General features: G+C 39.0%; 1 protein-coding gene across 1 annotated transcript in view; it reads right to left on the reverse strand.

Moving 5' to 3' along the window:
• Positions 1-24793, reverse strand: part of Nlk (nemo like kinase) — a gene marked incomplete in the record, with an annotated part of 174144 nt that overhangs the window by 62896 nt on the left and 86455 nt on the right. Inside the window, 2 exon segments of the mRNA XM_008821590.3 lie at positions 10075-10130; positions 22879-23008. Coding sequence (XP_008819812.1) covers positions 10075-10130; positions 22879-23008 — 186 coding nt within the window.

Raw genomic sequence — 24793 nt, forward strand, 5'->3', positions numbered from 1 at the left:
ATTCACTATTGGTCAGAGATTTGTGACAAAGTGCTTAAAATAAATTGTTCTGAAAGGCAGAGAAGATGCAAAAATATATGGAGAACAAAAAATCTATACAAAGAATCCAACAGAGGTATACAGATACCTGTTTCTGAGGATTGTACATAGCAGTTGAGAAGACATGAAATAAAAGTGATTGACTGAAAAGGATTTTGCTCCTCTGTCTAGACATGTGATTGAAGATCATGCCTTATCCACTTGTTCACAATGTACAGAATGAATACTCTGCACTCAGATTTGTCATTTGTTAGCACTGTTTCACATTGTCACTAGACTAGCTATGCAAAAAGGGATGCGGATTTGTAAAGAGGAATCAAGTAACTTAAAATTTTGTGGAAAAACAAGAATGCCATTAAAAATATGCACAATCCCATTAATATGTAACTGCTCTTGAACGAACATACGAAGGACAACTGCAAATGTTTTATTCTGTAAAAAGAGTAAGCTGCAGATAAGTACTGGAGAGGACAGGCAGATGGAACACAGGGTAGGTTTTTGTTTTTGTTTTTCCTTGTCAGGGACTCGCTATGTAGCCCTGGCTGGCTTGGAACTTACTGTGTACACTGGGCTGGCCTTGAACTCAGAGATTTGTCTACCTCTGCCTCCTGAGTACTGGGTACTATCATGCCTGGCAGGGTAGTATTTTCTGATTTGTAAAACAACAACAAAACAAAACAAAAAACAGATTAATGGGATATTGGGGGGTTTGCAGATAGGTGTCAAATATGATTAAGATGTAGTACGTGAAATATATTGAAAAAAACACTGGTTTTGGTCTGGGGATGTAACTCTGTTGGTACAGTGCTTGGCTAGTCTACAGTAAGCCTTGGATTCAATCCCCAGCACTGCAAAAACTAGATGTGGTAAACTATGCCAGTAAGCCTGCAGTTCTTGCACTTGGGAGGTAGAGGCAAGAGGATCAAAAGTTCAAGGTCACCTATACAGCAAGTTTGAGGCTAACCTGAGCTACGTGAGATTAAAAAAAATACATATATATGTTAATATCTCTATTGTAAAACTGATCATGTGGCAAGGCACATCTCAGCACACCAGTTTCAGCATTAACCAAACTCTCTGAGGCCAGTCTGGTCTACACAGTGAGTTCCAGGCCAGCCAAGGATACATAATGAGGCCCTGCCTCAAAAAATAAATAAAAATCAAAACAAAAACCCAATAAAACAATCCTGCCTCAAAGTGATTAGTGTGCTATTATATGAACATTATCTATTATCCATATTAAGCCATGGTCCCCTTAAGGGTAGTGACAATGGCTGTTATATTTTATATTCTCTGCTATAAAGTTTGGATAAAGTTTGAAAGTTAGGGTATGAAACAAACACGTATCACAAAAGACCACCTTGGTACCATTCTTTTCTCCTTTTACAACTGTGTTTGCACAATAGCTACTGCCTCTCGGCCCCAAAAGTCTTTTGTTACCGTGTATTTGATTTATGTATTAAAAAACACACAATACAAAATTTACCATTTTTATCATTTTAAGTGTACAATTCGGCAGTAATATATACATTAATAATGTTGTACACGTATCACTACTCTTTCTAGAACTCTTACTATCCTAGACAGAAACTTGTTAAAATTTTCACATACATTTATGATTCCATCATTCAACACATACACATAAAATCTTTCACTGGGTCACCAATGTTGACTGAATAAAGGCCAAATTCTTTAATATTCAAGGTCCAGTATGACTCAGCCCCAACTAACTTATTTCTCACTATTTGTGTGTGTTAATCTGGCCAAATGGAAGGCTGAGCATCACCTAAAGTGATGGATATTCCAACTGGAATATCCATCCTCCTCAGTGCTTCTTATCCTGATGAAGACCTGAAAATGCCTTTCCTTTCATACAATCACCTTGTCCTGTCTGAAGTAATCTCCCCTTAAAGTCTAATCTGACTCACCGACATTCTCTTGGCACATTCTAGCACACGCAGTATTTTTCTACATAGACACTTCATAGGCTAGCCCTTCCTGTGGAAAAGCACTAAGAGGCAGCAGAATATAACAGGTTATGTGCACTCTTGGCCTACTGGACCAGAACAAGGGTTTCAATGTTATTTGTAAGTGACCCTGACAAATTATTTACTTTTTTGAGTTAAAGTTTCATCTTAAAATGAAGATATGAGTAAAATCTTTGGGACACTATTTTTTTTTAAAAGTTTGTAGTAAGAGTAATTAGTATAAAGTCATACCTGTAACAGTACTAAATGTTAAACAAGGCAGACCAGATACAGACAAAATTGTGGCTAAATCTGGAATCTGGCTGTTCTTTTGATTGTTTTGTTATAATTTTGTGGTTTTGCCTGTATTTCTGTCCTGGGCTCTAGTAGTAAAGGGCCACGATACTAGGTAAGTCAACATTTCTGTTTAAATCATCACATGTTTTTCAAGCAATCCAGTTTGGAAAACTAAAACTTGGGAAAGAGGGAACATTAGATTCCTAGTATCCTCAGTATAACTTGGGTTTTTCTTTCTTTGGTTTTGATTTTGGAGATACTATATAACCCAGGCTAGCCCTGAACTGATTCTTCTTGCGTCTCTACTTCCCAAGTACCATTTCTTTTTCTTTTCTTTTTTTTTGAGACAGAGTCTCCCTGAAGCCCCAGCTGGCCTGGAACACTCTTTGTAGACTGGACTGGTCTTGAACCCACAGAGATCCACCTGCCTCTGCCTCTAGAGAGCTAGAATTAAAGGCCTGTGCCACCATGTCTGGCTCAGTATACTTTCTCAACCTGTATTATATTCATTATTTATTGTGACTAAATTTTATATTAGATTATGAATCTGCAGGGAAGTGACCATTTTATTTATCTAAAACATATTTATTTTGTACCTATTATCTCAGGCAGTATACTAAATACCAGGAATATAATGCAGAATAAAACAGACAAAAATTCCTTGGAACAGGGTAATGCTTATGTTTATAGAGTATACCAGTAAGAAATTCTTAGTATGAGAATCTTTAAAACTCCCAGGATGTCAGCCAGGCGTGGTGGCGCACACCTTTAGTCCCAGCACTTGGAAGGCAGAGGCAGGAGGATCTCTGTGAGTTTGAGACCAGCCTGGTCTACCTAGTGAGTTCCAGGACAGCTAAGGGTACAGGGAGACCCTGTCTCAAAAAAGACCAAAAAACAAAACACTCCCATGATGTCGATTTCTGGTTCTCCTAGGTACTGCTATTGTGTAAGAGTACCATTACAAATATAAGTAATTTGTTTGTTCTTAAGTCTTCTCCAACTCCTAGCCTCTCTGAGAGCTACAGAGCTGTTTCTTTCTATCAGAGAAACTAACTGGCTCAAACTGCTATCATCAAACATCATCTACACTACCTAAACCTATCATCCAGTAGCTGGTCATGGTAGCAGAAATCTGTAATTCCAGCCATTGGGAGGCTGAGAAAGGAAGATTTCAAATTAAAGCCCTGTCTCAAAAGAACAAACAAATACAACCCAACAACCAAAACCACGCAAACCCATCATGCAATTAGGGAATCTACCAAGAGTGAAAGAACTAACGTTAATTCTACCAGGACAAGAGGTGAAAATCCAGGACTGCCAATAGATGAGATGCACAGTCATCTTTTAGACTTCACATTTCCCACCACATTAAAGACACAAGTGCTTCTAGCACATAAGATCATTCTATGATCATTTCTCAAGGAAAAATAACTTTTCCCCAAACAAACCAATATTTATTTCCAATCTAGTAGTCAACTAGTACTTTGTAAAAGGCCTGTTTATGTGTACTGCATAGAGTGCAGAATCCAGACTGAAGCAAAATAATGTTTTCTAACCAATTAGAATAGCTTTTTCTGGATTACATTTCAGTAGGTTCAAAAAGTAATTAAGTGCCAAACTGTTTTTCACACAGATTTTTTAAATAGAAACTCACACTACAAAATGAAAAATATAATAATCCATTTAAAGCTAACTCATTAGCTTAGAAAAATATATCTTTAAGATGATCAAATATTATACTTTCTAGGTTGATACATTGTATTAAAAATTGTCAGGCCAGCAAGATGGCTCAGTGTATAAAGGCATCTGCAGCCAAAGGCATCTGATGACGAGTCCTACCTCTAGAACACACAAAGTAGAAAAAAAGAACTGACTCCTGCAAGTTGTTTCTGACTTCTATTTGTGTACTGTGGTACTCATGCACTTACATCCACACCCCCATACAAAAATAAATATAATAAAAAATTTTAAAACCTGTGAAAAACAAAAAGCCAGCGGATAAAATAAAGTCATGGTGGGGGGCTGGAGAGATGGCTTAGCAGTAAAGAGCACTGAATGCTCTTACAGAGGACCTGGGTTCAACTCCTAGCACCCACATGGCGGTTAACAACTGGTCCGTAACTCCAGTTCCGGGAGAATCCAACACCTTCTTCTGACCTCTGCAGGTACTGCACAACATAGGTGCACTTACACACATGCAGATGTAACACTCATATAACATAAAAAAAAAAAAAAAGTCATGATGGAACTTATGACTTCTCTACCTGACCTGGGCTGCATCTGTTGTATTCTACAGGCACGTATGTAAGCAGTTATAATCTATACACTGTCCTATGTTTAGCTGCTTGAAGAAATAATCTCAAGCTGCTGAGTACTTCAGAATCTAAGCAAAATTTCTGCTAGGCACTAATATAATATTTTTTATTATCTTCAGTGTCTTTTGGGAAATAGATACAATTAACTGCATAATGCTACATATTGATATTATGTACTTGATAATATCAAAATGATCATAAAACTTGGATTTTCTAAGATGATACTAACTATTCAACTAAGGCATTTGGGAGGTGACTGTGGGAGGGATTGAGACAGGATCTCATGTAGCTAAGGCTGGCTTTGAATTCCTGATCCTCCTGCTTCCACCTCCCAAGTGCTAGAATTATAGTTATCTGCTACCAAGCCCAGCTTTCATTTAAGGTTGTTTTTAATTTGGTCTTTTTGAGACAGGGTCTCCCTGTAGTCCTGGAACTCACTGTGTAGACCAGGCTGACCTTGAACTCACAGTGTTTTTTTAAAAAAATTTTTTTAGTTTTATTTTATGTGTATGAGTGTATTACCTGCATGTGTGTAAGTGTACCGTGTCATGCAATGCCTATGGAGGTCAGAAGAAGGCGTCAGATTCCTTGAAACTGGAGTTACAGACAGTTGTTAGCTGCCATGTGAGTGCTGGGAATCGAACCTGGGTCCTCTGTAAGAGCAGTCAGTGCTCTTAATCACTGAGCCATTTCTCCAGCCCATGAAACCCTTTCTCATTTAGGTTTTAAGATGTTTGGTTTTAAAATGCTTGTGTGTGCCGGGTGTGCCAGTGCATGCCTGTAGTCCCAGCACTTGGGAGGCAGAGACAGGCGGATCTCTGTGAGTTCAAGGCCAGTCTGGTCTACATAGTGAGTTCCAGGCCAACCCCTACTATAGGGACCAAAAAACCAAAAAAAAAAAAAAAAAAAAAAAAAATCTTGTGCGTTAAAACTGAATATGTAATATAACATCATGATTTTCCTTATCTTAGAAAAAGTGCAGCCATGTGGAGAATGTGCATACAGTGGAAGATTACTTCCAACTTCCATACAGTGGAAGATTACTCACAACTTAAGAAATACACATACACGGACCATATGTAAGTACAATCCCTTCAATTAAACATCAAAACATCCATTAGAGCAGGTATGGTGGTAGCATCTGGGAGGATGAAACAGGACTGTTCGTAAGTTCAAGGCCAATCAGGGTTTTATAGCAAGACCCTGTCTCAAAAAACAAACAAATCCATTAGATGTATAGCAATATATTAAGAACTTGCCTAAAATATCAAAGCTTCAAACAGCCCTCCAAAAGTTTCTTGGGGAGGGGGGTGTTGTTCAGCAGTTAAGAGCACTGACTGCTCTTACAGAGGACCTGGGTTTGGTTCCCAACACCTGTGTGGCATAACTCTAATTCCAAAAGATCCAACGCCATCTTCTGATCTCCATGGGCATTGCACAACACAGGTGCTCTTACATACATGCAGGTAATCCCTCCCCTTTTTTCCCTTTTGCTTTGGCAATAACAAATTCATTTGTATTACAGAAACAGAAAACACAGAAAACTTCTCATTTAGGAATACTGAGTTAGTGAAGGCAGAGCATACAAGCAACTAAGGCATTTCCTTCATTTTCGTCTATCAGCTGTTCTACAACGTGGATCTTTAGCATCCCTCACTCCAAGCTCTAGCGTTCCTTCCTGAATAACCTTTATAACTATAGACAGACATAGGTATGACTTTCCTTTTTATATAGAAAACATCCAGATTTACAACAACACCTGATAGGAAAACACTTACCTTTCTTCTGTGCATGATTCTACAAAGAGCTAAAAGTTATTACAGAAAATCTAATACTGAGGTTTAGATGTGAAAGATTTTTCCATACTGTAGAAGCAGCATATCGATTTTTTAAAATGGGAAGCTAAAATGTGATATGATGAAGCAAAATAAAAAGAGCAAAATGTTTAAGTAAATGGTATGCTAGAAGGTTCCATGAATATTTTATGACAAAGGTCCTTTCCTTGAACACTCATGAAAATTCTGGAGATGAATTTCATAGATATTGTGCTAACAAAATGAGTTGAAAATGTCTACCAACAACTACTAAACTACCTATGTCACTCATGGTTTTAAAAACTATGTTAACTTTTCTTCTGAAAATATTTGAAACTGTGATGAATCAGGGTTTTCTCAGGAACAATTAAAGTGTGGTCAGTAATAAGTGACTGAGAATTCCCACCTGATAGTGATTCAGTTTTTTAAAAATCAAATATATATTTATATGTGTATATATAAAAATCAAATATCTATATCTATCTATCTATCTATCTATCTATCTATCTATCTATCTATCTATCTATCTATCTATCTATCTAGTGTGTGTGTGTGTGTGTGTGTGTGTGTGTGTGTGTGTTCATGTGCCAGAGTGTACATGTAGGGATTCAAGGACAACTCTGGAAAGTCAGTTCTCTTCTTCCAACATGTGGGTCCTGGAGATCAAACTCAGCTCACCAAGGAATGACAAATCTAAGTACACAAAATTAATGCTTGATATAAACAGACTGTACTTGAACTACAAGACAAATGGACATAATGAATTAGATAAGTATTCAATGATGAGAACAGAAATGTACTTGGCATTTATTTAATGTACTCATACTCATTTAAAAAAAAAAAAAAACATTCTTTCGCCACAGAGAGCTTATGTACAGCATAGATGAATCCAGTAGCCCTTGTTTATCTAACTCCTATACTTTTCCAAAGTCTTCAGGACTGACCTCTGGGAAATAACCTTTGAGCCACTGGAGTATCTGCTTGGTGTCTACTATACATGGGAGTTTGGCTATGACAGATTTATGTTTACAGTGATTCCTGTAAGTTTTTGTATGCCTGGGGTCTTGAGTTATGCTGTCTTCATTTGACTTCTGAGGGGAAGGGGAAAAAGTCAGTGGATGAAGAGCTAAGATCAGGTGCATGGGTGGCTCCACACCTATATGTGATACAATCTCTGAACACAAGGCTCAGTGGAGCATCCTCAGTTGGTATAACTTGCCCATGTTGTTACATAGCACAGCTGGGAGAACTAAATCTACTAAATTCTACTAAAAAAAAAGTGCAACTGGAACCTGACATCAGGCCCTATGAGTCCTTTCCCTTTGCTGATTTTAATCCGTAGTCTTTTGCTATAATAAACTGTAACCATGAGAACAATAGCTTTTCTGAGTCCATTGAGTTCTAGTGAATTACCAATTCTGAGGCAAGTCTTGGGAACCTCTGACACAAACTCTGCTATAGTATGTATTTTATAGAGAATTTTCTGTGTATTTAGGCACTTCATTTCTGAAGAGGGAGGGATAGTACTCCACAATGACCAAAATACCTTCTACTTTATGGATTTCCTTCTCACCAACTGAAAGGTAAAGGTAGCTCCTGGCTAAGTGAAAGAGCGTGCCTGTGCTGAATGAAACAAGTGCTGTGCACTCCCACCAGCACCTTCCTCTTCAATGAAGACTCAAGCAATCTTCATGATGCTTATGAAATGCAGTACTTAATGCCTTTGCCTATAGTTGCTACCAATAGCTGAAGTGAAAAAGAACTTTCCCAGTTCTTCTACTTTCACACCCTTAGGTAAATTAATTTCTCTTTCTCTCCCTTTCTTTCTTCCTCTCCCTTTTCCTCTATCTGAGATATGGTCTTGCTGTGTAGCTTAGGCTGGCTTTGAATTCACTATGTAGTCTAGGTTGGCTGTGAACTTGTAATCCTGTCTCAAGTCTTCCAAGTGCTAGGATTGTAGGTATGTACTACCATGCCTGGCCCAGTCTTATACTTAAGTTTTTAAAATTTTATTTTTAGTCATTTGTGTATGTACATGCACATTAATATTGGAGCTCATGGAGTCAAGGTGTCAGATCTCTTGGAGATGGAATTACAGGTGTGTAGCTATATATGTGTATGTGTACATGTACCATGGAGGCCAGAAGATGTCAGATCTGTTTGAGCTGGAATTACAGGTGGCTGTTAGCTACCTAATGTTGGTACTGGGAACCAAACTCAGGTCGTCTGGAAGAGGAATACATACCCTTAACCACTGGGCCATCTCTCCAAGCCCAATTTTATACTTTTGAAAAAAGGCCATATGGGAATGAGCTGGCTTGGCCCAAAGTATCAGGTAACTCTTATCAACTAGGAGCTGGACAAGAGACAGCCCTTTCTTTGGAATGTGCACTGTTGGAGCACTCTAAGTCCACCAAGCTGTACTACACAAAAGGATCAATTCATAAATGGTTCATGGATTACAATGTCACCAAAGATTATAGCATTTAAGAGTTTGGTTTATTAGACTGAAACATCCCAATAGTGTTGATTAGTGATAATTCTATCTTCTTACAAGGTTTCCCAATTCCTAGCTAGCTTAGCTGTTCTCTTTCTCTTGGGGAGGCACTTAATTATTCCCAGTTTCTAAGAAAATTATAAAAGATAATTGTCTATGATGGAATTATCTATTGTAAGAATGAAGATTTTTTTCTGAATCAGAAAAAGAATATGTTATACTGGTTTTTATTCTGAGTAACAGGCTTAATGAATTCATAAAATACCGAGTTTGAATAAACTGTACAATTGTGAACTCACAATAATCAGTTTTTTTTTTCATGTACAGTCTCAGATCCATTATTTTGCTGTTCATTATTATTCTGGATATCTAACCAGCTATTTTTAGATAGTAGCAGTGGTAACAGGAGAACGAATCATAGAGGCAGGAGTTGAAAACAAGATGCTCTAAAGACAGACTGAATTAAATTGAATCTCAATTCTAACACTTTTTAGCTCTGTAATCTTGGCCAAGTTTCTTACCTTTTGTGTCTCAATTTACTCTTCTGTAAAATGAGAATAAATATAACCTCTTCCATAGCAGTTTGTTATAGAGATTAAATAAATATATGTATACAAAATTTAGAAGTGTGTTTGGCATCTAATAAAGACTATATAAGTAATACTTAGCATCACTATCATCACCACCATTGCCATTTTTCATGGAACACAGGGCATTTAACTTGCTTAGCTCTCTAATTTTCACCACACCCAAGTATTAAAAGCAAGGACAGTATTGTCCTCTTAAATGACAGACAGTTGCTGGATATGGCAAAAACCATTTCATGGGGTTCCACTACAACATAGTTGCCTTATTGGTTTCATCTGAAAAATGGGATAGTAATAATCTAGCTCAGAAAATTACATGGGGATTAAAGAAGAAATCTGTTCTGTTCATACGTCCAGCTCTCTATACTACACAGGACGTCTTGATAACATCAGCTCTGCTAGACACTTGGGATTTCAAAATTACCTGGTTTTCAGGTACTCAACCATTCTGCAAGGATGAGACTTAATATATTCAAGACATGAATCCCCGAACAGTACAGAAGAACAAGTAAAATTAAAAGAAAAGTCCCCTTCTTTCACATTCCCTGGTTAGGATACATTTCTTCAAAATAGTCAATGTGTGGAGGTTGGAGTATATCAAGGGCAGAGAGTACCTGAGAAAAGGAAAAAAAAAAAAAAACAAAAGTCAAATTTAGAGAACTAAAAAGGAAAATTTTGACACAAATCTAAGTAAAGGCTATTAACTCTTAATGATTTAAGGCTTAGTTACAATTGACCACAGAAATTAACTAAATTCATCCATCAAGAAACACAGTCCTTTAGATGAGTTTATAAACTTATTATCTAATAGACGACTTTAGCTAAACCAAAATGAGAGAGTCAACTAGGTTACATCATATGCTACCAGAATCTCTGCCCAGAAGCATATTGGAAAGAAATGTCCTATTTTTAAGAAGTAGTGTTTTCAGAGCATCAAGAGCGATATCTCTCCCTTTCATTTCTTTATTCAACAAACGTTTACTATACACATTCTGCCTGACAGGCACTGTGCTAAGCTGTTAGGTCACACATATGAACAAAGCAGTTATCTCCCCTGCTTTCATGATTGGTGGAGAGGGAAACACAGAACAAACAGTTACACAAACAATCATGGCACCTATTATTATGAAGGGAAAATGTAAAGAGGGGTTCAGGAGAGAAGCATTGTGGAAATAGTTATTTAAGATGATTCTAAGATCTGAAAGCTAGATAAGAGTTGGTTAGTCAATGGGCAGGCAAAGTGACACTGAAGAGGCAGCAGGTGAGAAACATAAGTCTGTGCTGACAGAATAGTCAGAGGAAAATACACTAACATAAAGTAGAAGAAGACAGGGAATACAGCACTCAGAATAAATCATCTTAAATATTATGGATTTTATTCTATGTACAAGGAAATAAGTCACTCTCTTATAAAAGCAGTGTACTAGCAATATAAACTAATATAGACTTGTTTCTGCTACAGCTGTCTAACTACTCTCTAAGTCTTATCTGTAAGATCACACCTAATTCATTAATGAGAATATCAGGCTCAAAGGGCAAAGAAGAAATTAGCAAGAAACAAACAGCGTGGTACAAGCATGTTTTTTCTAATATTTATCTGAGTTTCTAAGAAACTTTGAAGCATACAAAAAAAAAAAGGTAAAATAAAATAAAGAATATCTATGTAGTTGGTCCCAGCCTTTCCTATCCTGAGAGCTACCCATATCTTGTTTGGAAACTCTATGCCCCCTGCAAATTTTGAAGAAACAGCCATATATTAATTAAGCATCTCTAATAAAGAAAAACCTCAAAAAAATTAATTGTAGAATCTAAATTTTGTATTGTTTTGTTTTTTTTTGGGGGACAGGGTCTCACTATGTAGACCAGGCTGGCCTCAAACTCACAGAATTTGGCTGCCTCTGCCTCCCGAGTGCTGGGATTAAAGGTGCATGCCAGCTGCACAGTTTTTTAATATCATTGAAGATCTGAGACTGGAGAAATGGTGCAATGGCTGCTCTTGCAGAGACCCTGGATTCAATTTATAGCAACCCTCTCAGTGGCTAACAACTATTTGTTACTCCAGGTCCAGAGAATCTGATACCCTCAGCTGGGCGTGGTGGCACACACATTTAATCCCAGCACTTGGGAGGCAGAGGAAGGCGGATCTCTGTGAGTTCAGGGCCTGCCTGGTCTACATAGTGAGCTCCAGGACAGCTGGGGCTACAGGGAGACCCTGTCTCAAAAAGACCAAAAAAAAAAAAAGTGTATTCATTTAAATCAGGAGTTAAAAATGATTCACAGTGGTAGCTCATGCCTGTAATCCCAGTATTCAAGAGGCTGAGGCAGGACTGCCATAAGTTTGAGGCTAACCTGGGCTATATAGCAAGTATCAGGTCAGCCTGAGCTAAGGTGTAAGACCCTGTCTAAAATTTTTTTAAGATGAGCTGGGCTTACACAGGGTGTGGTGGCACACACCTTTAATCCCAGCATTCAGCAGGCAAAGGCCGGAGGATTTCTGTGAGTTCAAGGCCAGCCTGCTCTACAAAGTAAGTTCCAGGCCAGCTAGGGCTACAGTGAGACCCTGTCGCAAACAAATAAACAAACAAACAAACAAACAAATCAACCCACCCAATCCAACCCAAACCAAAGACTAAGAAGAGCTGGGCTTAGTTGTGCAGGCGTTTAATCCCAGCACCCAGGAGGCAGAGGTAGGCAGATCTCTAAGAGTCCAAGGCCCTCTTCTATACACAGCAAGTACCAGGTCAGCCACAGCTATATAGTGAGAACCTGTGTCAAACTTGCCCCCCTCCCCAAATTTTTTAAAAGGCCAAGCATGGTGGTGCAAGTTTTTAATCCCAGCACTTGGGAGGTAGGGGCAGGTAGAGCTCTTTGAGTTTGAGGCCAACCTGGTCTAATATAGCAAGTTCCAGGCCAGCCTGGACTATATAATGAGACCCTATCTTAAAAAAAAACAAAAACAAAACAAACTGACAAACAGAGGCAGCAATATGCACAAATAAAAATCCAATGACACATATTATGATTAATTCTATGAGTTTAAGTTTTAATATAATGATTTCTCTTTCATCTCTTTTTCTTTTCCTCTTGCAATTTACTTGTACAAGAAACCTTATTCGCTTTAAAGGTTATTCTTTTTTTTTTTTCGGTCTTTATGAGACAGGGTCTCCCTGTTGCCACAGCTGACCTGCAACTCACTAAGTAGAACAGGCTGGCCTTGAACTCACAGAGCTCTACCTGTCTCTGCCTCCTCAATGCTGTGACTAAAGGCGGATGGGAGATACCACACCCAGCTTAAGGTTATTCTTTTTTTCAGTCAAGTGTTTCTCACTTTAAAATTTGAAATTTAAATCTGTTGCTGTTTGCTAAGTAGAGTGGCACATGCCTTTAATCCCAGCACTCGGGAGGCAGAGGCAGGCAAGTCTCTGTGAGTTTCAGACCAGCCTGGTCTACATAGTAAGTTCCAGGCCAGCTGGAGCTACAGGGAGACCCTGTCTCAAAAACAGCCAAAAAATAAATTAAAAATTAAATTAGGGGCTGGAGAGATGGCTCAGCAGTTAAGAACACTGGTTGTACTTGCAGAAGACCCGGGTTCGAATCCCAGCACCCACATGGCAGCTAACAACTGTCCAACTCCAGTCCCAGGGGATCTGACAGCCTTTTTTGACCTTTGCCGGCACTGCATGACACGGGTGCACTTACCTACACGCAGGCGATACACTCATATACATAAAATAAAAATAATAAAATAAAATTTTAAAAATTAAATTAAAATTTCCCTTTATGGCCTGGTGTGCACGCCTTTATTCCCAGCACTTGGAAGGCAGAGGCAGGCAGAGCTCTATGAACTCGAGGCCAGCCTGGTCTACACAGCAAGTTCCAGGCCACCTGGGGCTACAGGGAGCCCCTGTCTCAAAAAAGACGCCCCCCCCCCAAATTTCCCTTTATGAAAAAGTCTTTACTCATGTTAAAAGTAGTTAAACACAGAAGTTTTAAAATAGTATGTAGTTTTTATAAGGAATGTCTATATTTCCTTTTGAATTAAAATTAGATTTTCGATAAGCAAAAAACAGATTTTCTAGTTTCTTCAAAGAAAAGTTTTATCATATGAAAATAATTATTCCATTTTTATGTCTTTTAAAATCTTTAACTAGCTAGTGCTGCAAATGTGCATACATTTCTTATTTATGGCATAAAAAAATTAACATGTATCTCCAAAGCCTGAAGAGGCAGTTGGAAATGAGCATACTACCTGGCATCTTTCAAATCCTGAACTCTGTACCCAAACAATACCCATTCTGTCTTGGGGAAATCACAATGCAATGAGTGACAGCATCCATTAGGTAAAGTAGCTTTATATTATTTTTAATGTTTTTCTGTATTCGAATGTATTGCCTGCATGTGTGTAAGTGCACCCCTGTCATGCAATGCCCACAGAGGTCAAAGAGGGCATTGGTTCTCCTGGACCCAGAATTACAGATGGTTGTTAGCTGCCATATGGGTGTTGGGAAAAGAACCTGGTTCTTCTGCAAGGGCAGCCAGTGCTCTTAACCGCTGAGCCAACTCTGTAGCCTGGCAAAGCTATTTTATATTTCAAATTTATCTGCTACAAGTAGAGGTCATCTATAGGAAAGTGACAGTCATACATTCTAAACCTTAAGAGAGAAGACCGAAGCTTTCTTATTCTACATTTGATGAGGCTTTTTGTAGAAAAGCCACAAACTGCCTTAGACATCTGCACTGTACTACTTGGCTGTGACTGTTAGCTTCAAAGGTTATTTTAAACTCTGCCTAGAATTTTTTCATACCTGCTCTGTTCTTATTCATTCTACTATAGAACGTTCATCAGAGGTGCACACCACAGTGTTTCTAGGTAGTGAAAACAGCACTCAGACCAGCAGAAAAGATCAAAGATCTCAGAAGTAATGTGAATGAACAAATGAGCAGAATTTCAGACTCCAAGCTTCAGGCCCACCTCCCCCATCTACATAGCTGGAGCATCTCTAGAGCTTCAGCATTATTTGGAGTAAAGAAGATAAGCCTTTTGTTGTAAATAGAAAGGTACTAGTAAAACTGCCTTGTAAGAAGCCACATACATGCCTGCCTTCAGACTTTAATCTCAGCAACTAGCAAGTTCCAGGCCGGCCAGCTCAGGCTACACAGTGAGACTCTGGCTTTTATAAAAAAAAAGCAGACTTATCTAATGAAAAATGAATTAAGTTACATCTTAAATGATGGTCATGACCAGGTCCGCATATTCTTCAACCCTTTCAAGGATTAAAGAAGAAGCTGTCATTTTAAGATTTTAGCCTCCATATTAGAAGATTCACTACACAGTAGTAACACAATGATCAAGTAGCTTAGTTTCAGCTGTCCTTCTATCAATAAAATGATTATGGTGAATAATCTCAAGTCTAAATATAAGGACAAGACATTTATTCACTTAGGGATATAGCTCAGTTGGTAGCATGCTTGACCAGCAAGCACAAGCTCCTAGGTTTAATCCCTGGTATCGGAGGAGGGAGGTTAACCATTCATTGACCAAACAGTCACTAAGCTTCTACTCTGCTGAGAATAAGAGTAGAACACAAAGCTGGTGTGGTGGCGCACACCTTTAGTCCCAGCACTGGGGAGACAGAGAAAGGTGGATCTCTGCGAGTTCCAGGCCAACCTGGGCTACATAGTGAGTTCCAAGCCAGTAGGGCTATCTATCAGTTGATCCTATCTTACCCCCCCCCAAAAAATAAAAATAAAAAAAGAGGAGTAGAACACAAATAAGCCAATTAAATGCCATGTTTGGCAAAGGAATTCCCCCCTCCAGTCTTTGGCCCCTAGAAGAGTCTAAATTCCTTAAAGTAGAGAGACTACATTATTACCATAGTTCTATACAGAGTTATAAAGTACACAAATTCTAAATATATAATGTGATGAACTTTTATTCATACACATCCATGTAAATATCACACAGATCAAGAAATTAAGCATTTCAACATCTTAGAAAGTGCCCTTCCCTCCTTTTAAAATTATAAGCCCCCAATGGGGCTGGAGAGATGGTTCAGCAATTAAGAGCACTGGTTGCTCTTACAGAGGACCCAGGTTCAATTCCCAGCACCCTCATGGTTGCTAACAACTGTTCGTAACTCCAGTTCCAGGGGATTTAATGCCCTCTTCTGACCTCCTCAGGCATTGCATGACACGGGTGCACCTACCCACATGCAAGCAATATGACTCATACACATAAAGTAACAAAATTATAACCCCTTATACAACTCCCATTCCTGACATCATGAGTCATGATAATTCAATCTGCCCATTCTTCCTATTTTTCTGGTCTTTTTGAGAAAGGGTCTCCCTGTAGCCCTAGCTGGCCTGGATTTGCTATAGAGACCAGGCTGGCCTTGAACTCAAGAGAGATCCACCTGCCTCTGCCTCCCAAGTGCTGGGATTAAAGGCGTGCGCCACCATGCCTGGCATCATTCCTATTTTTTAAAAATTTCTTTTGAGACAGGGTTTCCCTGTAGCTCCAGCTGGTCTGGAACTTGCTATGGAGACCAGGCTGGCTTTAGTCTCACAGAGATCTGCCTGCCTCTAACTCCAGAGTGCTGGGATTAAGGATGTGCACAGTAAATCCGGCCAATCTGCCCATTCTTTTATTTTTTATTTAATTTAATTTAATTTAATTTAATTTTATATTTTGGTTTTTTTGAGACAGGGTCTTCCTGTAGCTCCAGCTGACCCGGAACTCACTATGTAGACCAGGCTGGCCTTGAGCTTGCAGAGATCAGCCTACCTCTGCCTCCTGAGTGCTGGGATTAAAGGCGTGCGTCACCACACCCAGCAACCAATCTGCCCATTTTTGAACCTTATATAAACTGAAGCAAAAAGAATAAAATCTTTTGTGTATAGCTTATATATATGTATGAAAGTGTAATTTTATGGTGTGTGTGTATGTGTGTGTGTGTGTGTGTAGGGAGGGCATGCCTGCCGTGACATATGTGGGGGTGAGAGGACAATTTACAGGAATCAATCCTCTCCTTCCTCCTTGTGGATCCTGGGGATTGAGTTTAGGTTATCAGGCTTGGCAACAGGTGCATCCATCTGCTGAGCCATCTCACTGGCCCATGCACAGCTTCTTTCATACTGGTAAACCTATGATACCTATCCACGCTGCTGTATGGGTCAGTGGTTCATCCTTCTTACTGCTGTGGAATATGCCACTGTATGAAAAGAATATAACACTACATATTTATTTTCTTTTTTAAATATTTTATTTTTATTTTATGTGTATAAATGTATTAGCTGCATGTAAGTGCACTCATGTCATGCAATGCCCATGGAGCTCAGAAGAGGGCGTTGGATTCCCTGCAACTGGAGTTACCAATGATTGTTAGTTATCACGTGGGTGCTGAGAATCACATCCAGGTCCTCTGCAAGAGCAGTCAATGCTCTTAACTGCTGAGCCATCTCTGCAGCCCCACATATTTTCAATTTCTAGCTCTTATATCTCAAGATGTTAGGAATATTTCTAAATGTTTTTTGGTAGATACATGTATTCATTTATCTGAATGTTTAACAAAGGGTAGAACTGCTGAGTCATCATCAGGTTGGTATAATACATTTAGGTTTAATGGTAACTGCTGATCTCATTTAAGTCCATTTAATCCACTTCAATTAATTTATATATTATGGTATAAAGAGGATACAGTTCACATGTGTGTGTTCATGTGTAATCTGTCCAAAGGTGAACCTTAGGTGTTATTTCATTAGGTGCCACCCACTTTGTTTTTTGAGACAGGGAATCTAACTGGTCTAGAGCCTGCTGAGCAGGATAGGCTGGCTGGTCAGCTGGCTCCCAGGGTCCACCTGTCTCTAGTTCCCCAGCACTGGGATTATAAACATGGTACCATGCCCTCCTTTTTCATATGGGTTCTGAGGCTTGAACTTAGATCCTTGTGTATGTACTGCAAGCACTTTACCAACTGAACTATCTCTTAGCCCAAGGTTCAGTTTCAAAAATATGGATATCTAGCCGGGCATGGTGGTGCACGCCTTTGGGAGGCAGGGGCAGGTGGATCTTTGTGAGTTCAAGGCCAGCCTGGTCTACACAGTGAGTTCCAGGACAGCTGGGGCTACGAGGAGACCCTGTCTCAAAGGATATCTGACTTGGAACTACTTATTGAAATGGCCACCATTCCTTACTGGCACTTTGACTATGAACTGGGTGCAAATGTATGTATAAGTTTGCACTTTTTCACATTCAGCAGGACAGTTGATATCAGCAACTATTAGCTGGTACTACTAATGTCCACAGAAGAACAATAAGTCTACATTCAGAGCAGAGTTCTATTGGTATAATTCTCTGTGGTATTTATGAATCCAAAAAGTTTTGTGTCCGAGTATTCAAAGGAAAATGAATAATCCCTCTTGGTTTTAGTCTTCCTCTCCTAGAGGGCTCCAGAGCTAAGATGGCGAAAGAGTAACCCCAAGAACAATATGACTAAGGTTACCACTCCAGACAGAGCTTTGTCCTTTTTTTCTGAGATTTTTTTCCTTTGCTTTCATTCAGTCACTTACTCTTCGAATGGGCTAGCCACCTGCATAGCATTGTTGCTTAAAGAGAAGAAAAAGGGCTGGAGAGATGGCTCAGCAGCTAAGAGCAAGGCTGCTCTTGCAGAGGACTAGAGTTTGATTCCCAGCACTCACAACACAGTGAGTGGGCTAACAACCTTCTGTAACTCCAGTTCCAGGGTATCTGATGCTTTCTTCTGACCTCCGTAGACATAGGTGTACCCTACCTACATGCAAGCAATACACATAAAATAATAAAAAAAAGAATTTTAAAAAATATTTAGAAAGAGAAGAAGCCCAAGACTTGTACGATGGGGTACCTTGACAAGAGCCAAGGGACCCCCTAAGTTCTAAATGGGTTTGAGAAGTGAAAGTTTCAAGGGACATAAAAGTTAGGTGCATGTGCATATTTCAAGGGAAAGTCCACAGCTTTTGTCAGTTTCTCACAGGAATTCAAGTCAAAACAACACCAAACCATCATCACTTCGGCTGTCCACATGACAGCTGTATATTTCAGGCACACAGGTGTACAGGTGGGTGAAGTGGAGAGGATTCAGCCTGATTTTATAACAGTGCAGATTCTGACTAAACACTAGCAATAATCAATCCCAGCAATCTTTAGAAAATTAGATCCATTTCTGTTTCCTGAATTACTGCATCAAGACGAACCTATCCTTTAAAATGATAAAGCAGCTACTCAGATGTAGGCGTGTGCATGTGTGTATGTGTGTGCGCGCTCACGCTCACATATGGATACATAGTCAGATCACCTGAAATCAATGATTTTGACACAGTGTCTTTGAAGGTTCCTTTCAAAGGAAAATGCAAAGCCTCCCAGGGCTTTGTAGCTGTTCTCAGACATAAACCGCCATCCAAATTACAATCCAATCTTCCTACAACGGCTAGGTTAATCTTCCTAAATGCCATTAGCATGACAGTCCTTTCTTCTATCTGTACTCAATCAAATCTCATTCTCAAAGGTTCATCTGAAGGTTTACCTTTCCATGTTTGAAGTACCTTTGAGCCTGTAAGTCTACAATTTTTCTTTTCTTTAATAATATATTACTTGGCTGACACCATTCACTTGAAATGCTTTAAAAATTATTGATACCTGGCTCTCAACCCCAAAGACTCCAATTTATAGGCCTATGAATCTTTGTTTTAAGGCTCCTCAGCAACTGACTATGCTTCTGTTTGGCTGTCCAGCTTTCTACTGTCTATGTCTAGAACACAGACTGTCCTGCATTAAAATATTAAAATGTATAACCATGCAGGCAGGCCTCCCACAGCACCTTTACTGAACAACTCATCACATTATAAAAATCATTAAAACTACCTGAAGGTAGCCCCAGCTGTCCTGGAACTCACTATGTAGACCAGGCTGGCCTTGAACTCACAGAGATCTGCCTACCTCTGCTTCCTGAGTGCTGGGATTAAAGGCGTGTGCCTCCACGCCCAGCCTCAGACAGATGTTTTTACTCTGATCCTGACCTTGGGAGATATTAACCCTAGCCTTTGGTTTCTCTGTAAAGCAGGATGAACAAGCTTTCTACCTAGTAAGACTTTTATGGAGAAAATGAGTTAGTGTAGATAGGCATAGCAAAGCACACTATGTACTACACATCTGGTTTACCCTCTTTGAAAAGAAAAGTGTTTTAAGCGTCTTTACATTTTCTATATGACCCAGTACTACACTTTTCCCACAGGGCCCATTAATAAATCTTTGTGGCTTTAACTGTATCAAATACCAGTTGCCTCTTAAGATTGGCATTCTATACATACAAAGTACGCCATCCCTGGAAACAAAGGAGAAATTTGTTATGCATAAAACTGTTGCGCCACCTTCACTTTGAATATTCCTACAGATGTCAGAGGCATTCCTCTGACAGAGCTCAGCAGCTCCAAAAGGTAGTTATGGGTATTTTTACAGGTCTATATTTGTTTAAAATTTTTAATATCTACAACAATCATATACAGTTATTTTTGCTTTTATTATGTTCATTTTGCAAATGAGAAAGCTTAGACCTTGCAGAAGTTATACTCAAGACACACCATTAGAAAATATTAGAATTATAGTTCAAACCCCATTCTGATTTTTAAAGCTAGCTTTTATAAACTACATTAGAACTGGCTGTGTGTGATTAACTGGTGTGATTTTCAAGAATCCAACTTCTTTCCTTACACTACTTACTCTGGCACGGTCTTTGGAACTTAATAGGAAGGGGTCGTGAGCAAGGGAAAACAGTAGCTTGTTATATCACTGCCTTTAAAAAAGAAACCAAGACTGGTCTAAACATAAACCACTGAAATCGTTAGTGAGTGAACTTCTGAAGCTACTTTTGCAATATTTTTTTTATCACAGATATCTTTACTTGAGCCTGACATTGTTTATAAGGTCGAAAAGTATTTTGAAACTTACCAAAACTAACTTACACTTGTGCTAGGTAGTTTGAATAAACTAAAAGAAAGCAGTATCTTTTTTTATGTGCAGTACAGCGGAATTGAACCTAGGGTCTTGCACATGCTGGGCACGTGTTCTACCACTGAGCTATAGCCCTATGTAGCACAGCAATACCTTTTGAACAAAATGTTTAAAAACTGATTTCTAGCCAGGTGTGGTGGTTCATGCATATAATTCTAGCTCTTAGAGACTGAGACAGGAAGATTTTCATAAGTTTGTGACTAGTCTATGCTACAGAGTAAGACCTTGTCTTAAAAAGGAAATAATGGGGCTGGAGAGGTGACACAGAGGTTAAGAGCACTGGCTGCTCTTGCAAAGGACCCAGGTTAGATTTACAGAACCCACATGGCAGCTACGAACTGTCTGAAACTCCAGTTCCATCCAGGAAATCCCATGCCCTCTTCTGACCTATGCCGGCACTGCACAACACACGTACACCTACCAACATGTAGCAATACACTCATACACATAAAATAAAAATAATAAAAAAAGGAAAGAAGATAGGCATGGTGGTGAACGCCTTTAATCCCAGCACTTAGGAGGCAGAGGCAGGCAAATTTCTGTGAGTTTGGGGCTAGCCTGGTCTACATAGCAAGTTCCAGGCCAGGTGGTACTACACGGAGATGCTGTCTCAAAAAAGACCAAAACCAAAGAAAATAACAACAACAACAACAACCAAAAAAAAAAGAAAGAAAAAGAAAAGAAGGACAGGAGGGAGGTAAGAATTTCATGAAGGGTAATCAATAAAATATGACCAGTCAAGCAGCTTTGCATGAACCATAAAATAAGTCCGATAGTCCTACTTTTATTGAGTATTTGAAACCTTTGCAAATTTCTTTTAAAGCGAGATAGAAACCTATGCCAAAGTTATTTAGGTTTCTGTACAATCAAGTATATAGAATAAGGATTTTTCTCATAGGTTTTTACTTATAAGAAATACAACTATTAGCCGGGCATGGTGGTGCACACCTTTAATCCCGGCACTTCGGAGGCGAGGCAGAGGCAGATGGATCTTTGTGAGTTCGAGGCCAGCCTGGTCTACATTGTGAGTTCCAGGACAGCTGGGGCTACAAGGAGACCCTGTCTCAAAAAACAAAAAAAAGAAAGAAATACAACCATGTGAAGAATTTGAGGCAGTTGTTTTCACATGAAAAACAAACAAGTAAACTTTGCATGTAGAAACTTCAGAGTCAGGATTCGTAGAGGAAAAGCCGTCTTTACTCGTCAGTCCTCATACTGCTACACAGAGCTGTGAGTGAACTAAATCTTACCTTAGCCAACCTGTCTTTATAGAAGACATTGTTTTCTTACATCGCTAACATAAATGTTAAAGGATAAAAATAAAACACTTAAAATCAAGGGCCAATCATTACCACTTAAGTTACTCACTATACATTGCACGTTTTTTGTTGTGTTAAATATTCAAATTACTTCTCAACTAAATACCAACATTTGCTCTATTTCACTTAAGATTTGTCAGTCTATAAATCTTAGACTTCACTTAAACTTGTTCACTGTTCAATCATTAAAAAGATCTAGCTTGTTTTAGTCTTAGTTTTTTTTTTTTCTAACCTATTTTTTTTTTTTTTTTTTGGTCTTTTTGAGACAGGGTCTCCCTGTAGCCCCAGCTGTCCTGGAACTCACTATGTAGACCAGGCTGGCCCCGAACTCACAAAGATCCACCTGCCTCTGCCTCCCTCAGTGCTGGGATTAAAGGTGTGGGCCTGGGCCACCACACCTGGCTTCTAACCTATTTTTCCCACAAATATGTTTCCTTTGCCTCTGGGATTTAAACATATTTAGAAGCTTAAATTCTTAGAATTAAAAAGACATCCCAACTGACAAATGTAGAGCATACACCATAATTCCAAAGCTAGCCTAAAAGTTATTGGATTCAGTATTTTCTAATTCGGGGTTAGGCCTTGTATAAGTCATTTTATTGTGGAGTGTAATTTTTAAAACTCCAAGTAAAATTTTGCCAAAATGGGCTCCTAAGTAATTTTAACATACTGTCTAGGCTGTAAACTACTGATCTCAATAGTGAAAAATTAAGACAATCATAATAGTCATAAAAAGAATATATTTTTAAAAAGAAAGCAAAGCAAAGAATATAGCTTAGAAATAACTGTGGTCAAGAAGAATGTGAGTGCAGAAAGCCTGTGGATGTGGGTGTTCCTAAAACCTCACTGATGTGCTGAGTCTTCTTCACAGACTTTTCAATAAACCACAGCTGATTTCTAAAGTTTCTTGCCTGTACCCTTTTAAACCCCCTTTTATTCTTAACTAATTCAGTGAAGTCTAGGAAATAGTTTCCCCCAAACACCAATTTCACTTACATTATCATGTTTAAAAAAACACAACATCTTCAATTCCCGGAAGACTCTTTTGCAAGAGACCAGATTCTGGAAGACGTTGGGCATCTTTTTGAGTGCTACTCTCTTTCCATCTCTTGGGTCTGTCACTGACCTAAAGAAGCAATATTTGGGGGGAAAGAAGGGGGAAAAAGAGAAATCAATTCTAAACCTTAATCTCCAAATGTTTCAAATCATGACAAATATTTTATCTCAAACACTCAATATTAAATCCACATAATGCCTAAGGCAACGTGAAAGATGGTAAGAGTACATACAGAGAGACTATTTAGCTACCCAACCCATTTGCCATTTTTTTTTTTTTTTAAATCCTTATCTAAAGTCAAATATGGTGATGCAAGCCTGTAATCCCCAGCACTTAGAAGGCTGAGGCAGGAGGATAATGAATTTGAGGGAGACTCTGTCTCAAAACACACATATACACACATCCCTACCTACGTTTCTATAAATATTCTCTTTAAGAGTTTATTTTGCCACAGGGTCTCCTTTGTAGCCCCAGGTGGCCTGGAACTCACTATGTAGACAGAGATCCCCCTGATCCGCCTGCCTCTGCCTCCCAAGTGCTGGGATTAAAGGTGTGCATCACCATGCCCGACTTTAAGAGACCATTTAATAAATCAAAGAAGGAGGGGTATTAGTTGTAAGGCTATTCTGAAGACTGAAGGGAGCAACAGCATAGGACATTAACATGATAAAATCAAGTTAGCTTTATGCTTTATTTTTAGAACCATTTTCAAAACGGAAGAGATGTTCAAACATAATTTGCATATTTTAGTTTCTACTATAGACAGACATTTTTTAGTAATATAAACTTCAGTACCAGCAGTATTCCCTCCTCAGAAGTCTGAGTGGTAGCTTAGGTACAGAACCCTGTAGCCCTAAGTGATGGTACCTTCTTCCCTTTGGTTTCCTAGCTCTCACTGCATGAGTTGTCCTGTGGTTACTCTCTCTTTAACAACTTGGCGACCCTTTTTTACTTTTAGCTTTCTAACCACTAATTTCCTGTATTATATTTCCTCATGTTTGAAATAGCACTGTGAAGTTTTCCTGACTAGATTCAATCCATATATTTTAAACCAAATATTTAAACAAATCATTAAATTGGGTAAACTGAACAACTGGCTATTTGGCAACTGATATCCATGAGCCACTTGCTGCCTCCTCCAAACTCCTTGGACATCCATCCATCATTCTAAGATTGGCTATTCTCAAAGACCTTTTTCCTGTCAGATTTATTTAGTTATGATTCTGCTGATCACTCTCCCCTGTCACTATCTTTCAGCTCTCGTACTCATCGCCCAATGTTTTAGGCAACCCTGCTAGACTCAGGTTATGGAAAACGGTGATCCATGTGCCACTAAGGCCTTAATTCGTTATTAACTAAATCTTAGAACAGGACCGAGACTAAATCTCAGCAGCAGATACATTTATGTATAGAAACCATTTCTGAGACTGACAGTCAATCATTAATCTTGGGTATGGTTATCTGACTAATTACTCATTCAATTAACTACAATCACTCAAATTTCTTCATCTTGTCAGAGGGCAACTTGCAGGAGTCTGTTCTCTCCTTCTACCATGTGGGTCCCAGGAATTGAACACAGACTGCTGGTGGCAGGAACATTTATTTACCCTTTGAGCCATCTCACAATATCTCATCTTAGCAATTACTATTTCCTAAATGTGCACAAAACTTTGTAGGCCAGGCTGGCAGGGAGCCTTCCTGTCTTAGTCCTCTGAATGCTGCAGCTAGGGGACACATCATGCAAACACGGTTTCTCTTTTTGTTTTCTTAATGTTGGGAGATCAAACACAGGGTCCTGTGCATGCTAGGCAAGAGCTTTATCACTAAGCTATACTCCCAGCCTGAGTTTTCAAT

The sequence above is a fragment of the Nannospalax galili genome, unplaced genomic scaffold (genome assembly GCF_000622305.1).
Source record: "Nannospalax galili isolate Female #2095 unplaced genomic scaffold, S.galili_v1.0 scaffold8, whole genome shotgun sequence".
Taxonomy (NCBI): domain Eukaryota; kingdom Metazoa; phylum Chordata; class Mammalia; order Rodentia; family Spalacidae; genus Nannospalax; species Nannospalax galili.